This window comes from Paramormyrops kingsleyae, chromosome 2, assembly GCF_048594095.1.
Source record: "Paramormyrops kingsleyae isolate MSU_618 chromosome 2, PKINGS_0.4, whole genome shotgun sequence".
Lineage (NCBI taxonomy): Eukaryota > Metazoa > Chordata > Actinopteri > Osteoglossiformes > Mormyridae > Paramormyrops > Paramormyrops kingsleyae.
The window spans coordinates 13,755,358-13,766,952 of record NC_132798.1 but is presented as its reverse complement, the minus strand read 5'-3'; the positions used below and the strand labels follow the sequence as shown (position 1 = coordinate 13,766,952).

The following is an 11,595-nucleotide window of genomic DNA, read 5'->3' as shown; positions in this document are numbered from 1 at the left end:
GCTTTGCGGGTACAAATAAACAAAACATATGCACGACTTCATTAATTCGAAACAGAAAATGAGAGCACAAAAAAAACTACATTGTGCTGACATATTAGGGATATCATGCCCCTAAAACAGTTTGTGATACCTCCAGTGCTCGGTACCTTAATCTACTCACTGAGATCTCCAGCATAAGAGAACAAGTCTGTGTATTATGCGTTACAACTGGTTTCCTGTTTCATCCATGTTTTGGTTCTGCCCTGTGAAAAGAAATGCAGGATTATTCCATTTGCATATGCTGCAGACTGGAATTCATACTCTACTGTGGCCATTTACTATGGCAAAAAATAAACCATATTTTAGATATGTAAGACCTCACAGGACCTCACAGTGGGGGAAATGTCACCACAGTCATCTGCTGCTGTAACACTCTCCACTTTAAAAACATGTTGGATATAGGATACACAAGGTGTGGGAACATGATGTTGGTGAATAGTTTAACTACTGAGCTGAATTCCTGTCAGATCCGCCCATGACTGAAGCACGATTCAGTTTCGTCATTGCTGACCTGGGGAGATTCCGTCTGCAAGACCAGACATCAGAGACCGAGCAGGATGGACAGCTGGGTGCCTGAGGATGACATGGAGATGGTGAGCACTGTCCAGGAAGACTGTGCCGAAGAATGCTCCCACAATAGGCAGAGACACAGCAGGCCAATGAGACACAGCAGGCCAATGAGACACAGCAGGCCAATGAGACACAGCAGGCCAATGAGGCACAGCAGGCCTTGTATCCCTACAAGAGCACACAGTTAGGCTAATTTAAAGGTATTGTGTTTAAGGTCTTTTTTCACCTGATGTGCTGAGACAAAATAAAGTGAGTTAGTTTCCAGTGAATCAATCCATCCATCCATCCATTTTCTATATCTGCTTCTACTATGCAGGTTGAAGAGGAGTGAGGCGCCCCTGCTAAATACCACCCTACTCTGCAGCCCCCCCCCCCAGTGAATTCACTTTCGTTTTTATTTATAAAGTAACATTTGCCTAAGAGTGCTTTACATACACATATACAAACTGAAATAACTCGCTGTGCAAGCAGGAAAACCCAAGAGGTAATGGAGACAGAGATAAAAGGAACAAAAATTACTTGTGTTGGGTTTATAGTGACAAAGCACCTCTGGGGGGTCCAAGGTTTCCCTGGCAGCCCCCCCAGTTCCATGAAAACAAAAATATTTTGCCACATTTATTTATTTGCAAGGCAATGACTAAACGACATAACATACGGGATCATACATTTGTGAAAACACAGTAACAAACACGTACTTTGGATGGTAGCTAGACAAGGAGATTGTAGAATCTTGCGCTTGGCAGAATGATGTCACCATTGGGGCCCTGAGCTTAACCCAGATTTCTCCAGTGACTTACTGACCCTGCTTTCTCAATTGTACATTGCTTTGGGTAACAATGTCAGCTAAACCAGGGGATTGGAGAATGGAGTGGGGAAATTTTATTGGCACTCTTAGGGTCAGGAGAACCAGGCAACAAAACAGCGAGGCATGAGAGCTGAGCCATCGCTTCTAGCTGCTCATGCTTCACTGTAATGCAACACAAATACACTGTATAACCCTCTGATCATTAACTAGAGCCTTCAGTTAGTCGGGCATCAAAGGAGAGAGGAAGTGGAGGGCCATCTGCAATACCACTGATCTGGCAGGGACAGCCTTAGCATAGCTGTGGCAAAAGAGAGAGCAGCGGCAAGTCAGCCACATGGAAACAAGCTGAGGTCTTATCAACCCCAGCTGGGGCACCTGGAGGACCATGTATGATGCTGATAGATCCAAAACAATCGGTAATTGCAGGAACATCGCTGAGGATGTGTCCAGAAGCTTCACTAGATGTATTTGGACAGTAACATTCATAAAAATTCACATCACTTACTCCAATTCTCTCTCTCTCTCTCTCTCTCTCTTTCATTTGCACACCAGTCAAAGAAGGAGACCCGTAGACCTGTAGAAGTATCTCCTGTTTCTATTGGATGGGTGAGACGGCTGGGATCCTCTCCTCTCATCAGCCAACAGATGTGCCTCCCGTTGAAGGGAGTGGGTGGTGTATACATATACTGAGCATTATGTCACTCTAGGAGACTCGAAGACTGTAAAGCGAAATGAAGCGGAAAGGCTGGCAGCATGCACATCATAGGAGGCACCAGTCTTCATACACATTCGGATTTGGTACTGTATGGGTGTCAGATGCTGAAGAAAGACCTAAGATTAATTGGCCATTCCAGACCAGGTGAATGCAGGGGAAATTTCAAAAACAAATTTAAAAAATGGCAATCATTACATCTCAGGTTACCCGCAGAGTCTCTAGAGGAGATAAACCCAAATTCAAGATCCATCCATTTTCTGTACCCACTTTTCCTATTCAGGGTCACAGAGGGTCCAGAGCCTATCCTGGAGGCTACGGATGCAAAGCAGGGAACAACCAAAGATGGATCACCAACGCATCACAGAACGCAGTCATAATATCATGCCCCGCTCATCCGATCCTCCCATGTGCCACACCCCCTTGCTACCTCGTGTGGAATCCCCATGTCTACCAGCTGTTTCTTGTTGTTGTTAATTAGTCCTGTGTATATAAGTCTGCGCTCGAGTATGTTTCCCTAGTCTTGTCATTGACGTTACTGTCTGCTATTTTCCTCATGTTCAGTGTTGCTTTTCAAATAAATCCCTCGTTCCCCGATCCTGCAGCTCCATTCCCTGTTTCCCTGGTCTGCGCTTCACCGCAAGGCACGATAGAATGAATACAATTGAAACACAAGGGAACAAAATCTACAAAAACAGTGGAGATGGGATTTGGACATGTGACAAAGGGCAGGCAGCCGCATGGCTCAACACTTTGAGGAACAGGGGAAAACACAAAGGCGGACAGGAGGGACAGGATGACCAGCGATGCCTGCTGGCCAAAACGGGGAAGGGACACGAAGGACTGGGAACAACAGGACCTGACCCTGAAACACACATGCACACCGACAGGCAATTCAGTAACTCCAATTCACCTTAGCATGTCTTTGGACTGTGGAGAGAAACCGATGTACCCAGAGGAAATGTCTTAATGATATGGGGAGAACATGCAAACTCCACACGCATGGAGCCATGGCAGAGACAGAGGTGTGAGACAACAGTGCTAACCACTGCACCACCACAGGTCAAAACCCGATTCACTTTTTTTATTCTTTATCATTAGGTATCAAGGAGTAGTCCAGTAATCCATCACTTCATCTTATCATTACTTCAGAGCTTCACAGCTTTCAATTTGAAAATGAAAAATGTCAGAGGAAGAAAGTAATTTTTAACTATTGTGTGCAAAATAAATTGCGTGTGGTTCACCTCACTTTCCAGGAAAGCATTGTGTTCCAACCCACATAAATGATATGAAATGTCTACACAAGGTCTTAAGGGAGGAAATAATAGACAAAAGAAACAAAACCAATCTGGCAACTGAGTTCATAAGATCATAAGACACATTAGCTGAGTGCACTGCAGGCGACACCTTGTTTTAGCAAAGTGACGATTTATTCTCACAGTGACATTAACTGTCGGCATGCTCTGGAGGATGTGGAAACAGACTGAAATGCTGACACACTTCTTTAGCTTCATTCTGGCTCTGTGGTCCCGGCAGGTGAGCAAAATACCAAATAGTGAGCATTAATTCTCGGCTAGAACAGGGACATGTGCAAAGTGCCTAATCCACAATATTATTGTGTAATACAGCATTACGCTTTGCATGGTAGAAAAATTAGTTAAAGCTTTCCTATCAGGCAGGATCGTGTCCCTGGCAGGATTAGGAACATTAGAATTACTGTAGTTGTGTTTGTCTTTTACATCTCCTAAAGACAGCTCTCTAACATCCATTCTTCTGCATCGGCAATGATCTTTGCTTTTCCCTAATTTAATTTTCATTTTCTTTTATTGCCTGCAATTTACATTTCTTCCAAGCGTTTTTGCACAAATACTGCCTTTCCACATCATGCCTGCTCCTGAAATTGCTGTCTAATGTATTGTAAGCGGCCCTTTTTCTAAATGGAATTATATTAATTTTGGAACAAACAAGTAACCATTACAGCACCAGTGCATTCCACCGACTGCCCTCCATCTTACAGAAATGCGATTGGATCTTAATGCCTACTCACTGACTACTGTAATTGAAGGAGATCCTTGGTTTACATACAAAAAAAGAGCTCAGAGAGGGGTGATTTCATCCAATCTCTGTGCGAAGGTCATGATTTTTTCCAACATTTTGCAAACACGTGCCATCTAATAATAGGCAGCAAAATTCTGAAGTTTATAATGGACCAGAAGGAAAGAATTAATATTTGTTTAGTAGTTCCTATTATCCACAGTGATGTACAACTGAGAAAGCAGGACCAGTACTCCGTATTGCTCATGGTCCCAGTGGTGACATCACGTCGCTGATCATGGCATTTGAACTGACAACCTTCCGATCCTGAGCACGGCATCATAACCCCCCCGAGCCACACACTGTTACTTAGATGCTCCCCCATATACAAAAGAAGCTAAACAGAGAGCCAGCTAAATAGATAATGCAATAAATAAAAACAAGCAATTTCTGCTGAAAAGACGCTCGCCTGGTTATTCCAAGCTTGTCTTCACTACATGCTGCTACATGATTTTTTTCCCCCTACATTTTTATAGGTTACTGCAAAACAACTGATTAACAAGAGGTCAAACAGAGAGTGCTATTCTGTCTTATATCATGTTTGATTTCTACAGATCATTTGCAGCACATTGTCCTCTAGAAATTACACAGACTTCACCATTTAGACACCATAAAGGTGCCCCCCTTCCCCTATAAATAAAATAATCCAGAAGAGTATTATTTATTTATTCTGAATAGTAATATTGTATATGCATTGTTGTTCTTTGAGTCGTAACTGTGATGTTATTGCTGCTATTGTGATGCTGTAGTTGCATTATATTCCCATAACCAAGACATAGCTGGTAGAGTGAGGAACCTAATTATAAGAGGCAGCCACTGGGAGAGACAGAGTTTGAATAGAACTGTTGTACTATTCAGGGAGATGGAGGAGTCTGGGAAAGCAGGAGCAGGATACATGATACGAGAAACTTGTAAACACCGGCAGGGGGAGTGAAGGCCCTCAGCATGAAGCCCTAAGGATGGATCAAGAGAGCCCAGTGCTGGGGTGGAGCAGGGGAGAGAGAAGGGGAAAGGAATGGAAGGAAAAGGAAGAAAGGAAAAGCAACGGTAACTCGGTAAGGACAGGAAAGGAAAGGGAAGGAAATGAAAGGAAGGGAAAGCATTAAAGGAAAAGGAAGAAAGGAAAGGACAGGAAAGGAAAGCAGAGTAAAGGGAAGGAAATGAAAGGAAGGGAAGGCAAAGGATAGGACAGGAAAGGAAAGGGAAGGAAATGAAAGGAAGGGAAAGCATTAAAGGAAAAGGAAGAAAGGAAAGGACAGGAAAGGAAAGCAGAGTAAAGGGAAGGAAATGAAAGGAAGGGAAGGCAAAGGATAGGACAGGAAAGGGAAGGAAAGGAAATGAAAGGAAATGATGTGACTGAAGCTGTTGCATAAACATCAGGGGACATGAAAGAAGTGCTCTGAATATCACAAACAGGAACATCCCTTCCTTTGAATACTGAGGGTGAGGGCATTATGGTGCATGGATATAATGCAGCACTTTGGCACAGAGTGGGACACACGCCCCACTCACAGCTTCGAAGTCACATATGTGACACAGAAGGCAGAATGTAGGTAAACAACATGTGAACACACACCCCACAAAGTGCAAGTGTAGCAGTCAGGAGGCATGATATTAAGCAAGTAGAAACCAGCTATATTTCACTGCGGTGCCGCAACATTATAAAAGCGACTCTAAGCATTAACAGACACATTACATAAACCATTTTGGATGCTGCAAATTGCAGCAAATCTGGGTGACATTTCTTTAGACTAATGATTATTATTGCAGTTTGAAGAGCAAGGACAGTCCATGACACGCTATCGGTTTGAAGCACAAGTGAGCTCGGTAAGAAACAGTGGAGTTTTTAAAACTGCCCATGTAAGAAGGCGAGTCTGTCAGCTTTCCCTGATCCCTGAATCAGGACGAAACGGGAAAGAGCAAAATCTAAGCACTCTTCACATCGCGAGTTAAACGAGGAGTCTCTCGTACCGTTTTAAAGTCCGGAACATTCCCAGCTTTTTAAGAACACGTGTGCATGTTTCGATATCATACCTTTGCTGAAATGAACACCATATAATACAGTAATAGGTGCGTCTCACAAATTAAACAGTATCACCGAACATATACTTCTGCATTTTATAACCTTACCGATCAGATGAAAATAAAGGTAAATGGCTTGGTTTTCGTTTTCACACATTTATATTATTTAAAACTGCAATATACAGGTAGATGTATTGTAGAAATACTATGTAAATTGCACTGTTACATTGCCCGTTCGACAGTGAAGGTCAGACGCACAGCAATCGGACAAAAACGTACTGTAAGTGATTAGGAAATGTTTGGTTTGACGGATCAAGTCGGTCATCAGCGGTGCAGTTGGTTCCTCTTATCTGACATCTCTGACACCACAGTATGGCAGGCGGCGAATCAATAATTCAAAAGGGTCCATATTTTAGCTGGACAGAACCTCCAACCCCCCCACAACCACCAGCACCAGCCTCCCCAAAACCCAACCCCCTGCCGTTCCCGGGTATTTAGTAGCTTTTGCAAAGACTAGCTCCCGAAAACGCCGCAGCTAAGTCACAGACTCCGCTCGCCGGCTCCCGTTAAACAGAGAGGGGATTGTTAGAGACCGGACGAGCGCTGGCTTCATTGCGCTCGCCAACTTTCTCATAACCGGACTTATTTAATATGGCCCTTAAAAATGACAGGGTTTAATATCACGCAAGACACTTATAATGAACATGCATTAAACGTTTTTTTTCTTCTTCTTGAGGTGGACTCTTCATTTTAAAGTTAATTGGTTTTCCACCGCATCGCCGAATAAGAAATTCTAAATGTTACACCTGTTCGCCTGGAGCAGAAAGGCAGCTCTTTAATACTGCGCTTAATAGTGACTGTGTATGGACACAATGCAAAAAGTAGCTGGACCCATATGCCGAGGTAGTTTTGAGCGCATGTGGATTGGAGGCGAAATGAAGCCTGAATCTTAGGAAGCGGAGGGTCTGATCGCTTGGATAATCGTACCAGAAATGTTTCTGGTCCCAGTTTTTTGGTTTTTATCCGGGACTATCGCGGCGCCCTCGCTCACGGCAGAGCAGATGAACCTGGGGGTGGTAAGTGAGCCGGGGATAAAACGTAAATCCCCATTTGAGCTTATGTTTACTAAGTGGTATCTTTTATGTACCAAAACCCACATAGGCTACTGTACAAGTTTCTTTAACGCTTATTTGAATTAAAATTCATTTCCAGGGCTGCAACTCTCACGCTCACGCAAGAAATCTTACGGCAAATCTATATTATTACATTCTAAACTTAAAATTGGCTGCATCAAAAGCTTTGGGGTAGTTTGCAAATAATACAAGACTATTTACAAGGTAATTAAACTGTTACATACATGGAATGGAAATGTGTGTGCAGACTCGTCTCGAAAATCTCACGCCTACCAGCTGACCAAAGTTGGCAGTCCGGCATTTCAGACATACTGTATGGACCAGCCTATATGTATACAGTAGGTTAGATTTTGCTTTCGTTTAGGCATTTGATACCGCTTGATTGATGTACTGGAGAATATACAGTAGTATAAGTAATCATTTTTCTTTCTTTTTAAATCATGAATGTTTTTTGTGTATAAACTGCTTAATGTGAAATGCCGTTTGCGCGTTTTAAATTAATTACAATCACAATATATAACGTACGTAGACAAAGCAAAACGATGCTTCTTAAATATTAACTTAATTAGGCTACCTGGCTTGCGTTCTGAATTGAGGATTCAAATTCTGTATTTTAATTGAAGGGACAAGCTAAGGCTTTCCAAACAATGCGTATGTAGGCTACTTAATAAATTTACTCATAACAAATGCTGTTCACGTTGAGTTCGATGCTGTTTGGTACCGTGTGTAGTAACCCATCATCCGCGGAACAGAATCTGCACTTTCCTTGCCGTAGGATCATGAATATAGTCACGTTATTCCCTTAATAGGAGGGGCTTATTAGAAAACTTAGTTGCACGTAAGTTGCTGAAATTCAGCTGTCGGATGAATTACATAATAGTTCCATCCTTCCATCTTGTAATCGCTATTGGTGGGCAGGGTCGCCAGGGGACCTGGATCCTATCCTAGGCAGCATCACAGGCACGTTAACATGGTCAGAGGCTCCTGGGCTGTTTGAAATGTGAGAGGCCTCCGTACTGTTTTCTACGATGGTGTATTTTTCGAGCGGGAGGGGGCAGACTACGGTAAAAGTTGTGGACCAGAGGGTGGGGGGTAGGAGACAGAAAAATGTGTCCGGGGGCAGGGTGCGACGGTAAAATTTGTCGACCTGAGAGGGAGGGGGAATGGCGACGGTAAAAGTTATCGGTTATTTGAAACGTCTTTTTAGCGGAGGCACCTGGTCTTCACCACGGGGAGGTACACTCATTAAAGCGTCCCTGGACAGCATGGGACGTAGGGTTAATCTCAAAACCAAGAATGCAATGACAGTACTTGTGGTCTTGGCAAGACCAGTCTTGCTAACTTGCCTTCCAAGAACGAACTAGGATGCTGCGATCATGGGATTGGCCTCATTTGGTAAGTATGCAACCGAGGTATAATTGATATTTGGGGTGGAGCAAGACCAGCATCTGGGGATTTTTACTATCCTCGTGTACTTGTGTGTTCTTAGTATTGGAACTGGTTTTCGGCAATGGAAGATAACATATAATGGGTACATGAGAACACAAGGATGGTCAAGTACGCATATTGGGATTCACCTATAAAGGCAAGGGTACACTCTGGATGGGATGCCATCCATTGCAGAGAACATAAATTCACAATGATGGCTATTTAGAAGCATCAATGAGCATAAGCACACACAGTTCATATGCTTGTATTATTGTGGGGACTCTCTATCCATTTCTATGGGCATAACCCTAATCTTAAGTATGATAACCTTACCCAGCCTTAACCGTAAGTAACAAAATACAAGATCTTTGGCATTTTTAAATGTCATTCACAGATTTTTACTAAAATGAGGTTTATATAGTAGGAACCTGAAAAGTTGCAAGTTAAAAAGTAACAGGTTTTACATCATTGTAGGGACATTTGGTCCCCACAATGTGGTAATCCCCCCTCCCCCAAGGCATGCATATACAGTATACAGAGTACAGGAGGGCTTCAAACTCACAACCTTTGGTGCCATAGATCCATTGTGCCACCGTATACCTGACAGTTTGACCCTGAAAGTTCTTGCAAGTATTTTCTTGATTTTAACATTTAACATATTGTGATGGACTTTATTTAATTCCAAGATGGCTCACTGCAATTCAGGGTATATAAGCATCCATCCATCTTACAGCTACTTATCCTGGACAAAGTCACAGGTGATTGGATAAGAATTTGTTGGTAACCAATGGCTAGATGTACTGAAGTAAAATAATACTAAACGTTAACATGTATTAATGACTTCTAATTTTTTTAAATGTTGTTATATACTGTCACTGACTCGATTCACTTCTGTCATGCCATACAATCTGTACCTCCTGGCAAAAGCTGTCGGGTTCAGTGTGAAAATCAAAATATTGTTAAAAATAGATAGATTTTAGTTTGTTAGATGTCATGTGTTTTATTTTCTTAATATATTATCTTGCATGGTAACATATGTAATGCACATTCATATATTTGCTTGGCCACATTCTCAAATCATTCCAGTGTTTTCTTTCTACTTCAGACAGTGTCATTCAAGACAAAGGAAACAGTCATATACATCTGTAAAAATATATTAAAACATGTCATTCCCTAGATTTATTTATTTTATTTTTTTCCAATGGGATGGCACACATCATGAGGTTTTAATCTTTTTTTGTCAGATGACAACTGAAATTGCCATAGTCTTCAGCGTGGCTTTGTTGGACCCTTTTTTGCACGTATTTTACCTGTACCATGCATGTGTATGGAGTTTGCATGTTCACCCCGTGTGAGCATGGCTTTTTGCTCCGGCTTTTTGGCGGTCTCCGGTTATCTTCCACTGTCCAGAAACATGTAACTTAAATGCCTTAAATCAGCGGTGTCAAACATTGATCAAAGTTCAATGTTTTGAATATCGACAAAGTAAATATGAAATCCCACAAAAACTCCGCTCCTGTACGGGGTGTGTCATGCCAAATCTCTTCCCCCTGACTCGTATTGCTCAGCTACGTGACCGATGATGCTATCGCGATAATTCAGTTTCAGGGTACCCTATCCGTTTCATGGCACCCCGTATGTTTCAAGGTATCCCACGTTCCAAGTTAAGAACATAAGAACATAAGAACTATACAAACGAGAGGAGGCCATTCGGCCCATCGAGCTTGCTTGGGGAGAACTTAACTAATAGCTCAGAGTTGTTAAAATATTATCTAGCTCTGATTTAAAGGAACCCAAGGATTCAGAAGTGCTTCCTTAAATCCAGTTTGAAATGTTCTCCCACTAATTTCCACCTATGGCCACGAGTTCTTGTATTTGAACTAATGCTGAAGTAACTATTTGGTTGAACAGCATCCAAACCTGTTAGAATCTTATAGACCTGGATCATGTCCCCCCTCAGTCTCCTTTGCTTGAGGCTGAACAGATTTAGCTCAACTAACCTTTCCTCATATGACATTCCTCTAAGACCAGGAATCATTCTTGTGGCCCTACGCTGCACCTTTTCTAAGGCCGCAATGTCTTTTTTAAGATATGGTGACCAAACCTGCACACAATATTCTAGGTGAGGTCTCACCAATGAATTGTATAATCTTAGCATTACCTCCCTTGACTTAAACTCCACACACCTGGAGATATACCCCAACATCCTATTGGCCTTTTTTATTGCTTCCCCGTACTGGCGAGAATGAGACATGGAAGCATCAACATACACACCAAGGTCTTTCTCATAATCAGCTCCCTTTATTTCAGTAGGTCCCATAAAATACCTGTACTTTATATTTCTGCTCCCTGCATGTAGTACCTTACATTTGTCTATGTTAAATTTCATCTGCCAGGTATCGGCCCAGTCACTAATTAAATCAAGATCCCGCTATAGCTGCTGAACTGCTAGTTCAGTATCTGCTACACCACCCACCTTGGTGTCATCTGCAAATTTCACCAGTTTACTGTATATATTGGTGTCTATATCATTTATGTAAATTAGGAACAATAGTGGTCCTAAAATTGAACCCTGCGGTACCCCACTATGAACGCAGGCCCACTGTGACATTGTGCCTGTTTTAACTACTCGCTGCTTCCTATCTGTTAACCAGTTGTCAATCCAGGTCGCTACAGTTCCTAAAATACCTGTCGCTTTGAGTTTAAGTAAGAGCCTCTTGTGGGGGACAACATCAAAAGCCTTTTGGAAATCTAAGTAGATGACATCATAGGCCTTCTTATCATCAATTTCC

At 42.3% G+C, this 11,595-nt stretch overlaps 1 protein-coding gene across 1 annotated transcript in view; it reads left to right on the top strand.

The window, feature by feature from the left end:
- The first annotated feature begins 6,787 nt into the window (after positions 1–6,787).
- Positions 6,788–11,595, top strand: part of LOC111856541 (matrix metalloproteinase-17-like) — a 49,530-nt gene continuing 44,722 nt past the window's right edge. The window contains exon 1 of the mRNA XM_023836580.2: positions 6,788–7,318. Within this exon, the coding sequence (XP_023692348.1) occupies positions 7,235–7,318 (84 nt within the window). The 5' untranslated portion in view covers positions 6,788–7,234. The remainder of the gene's footprint in view (positions 7,319–11,595) is intronic.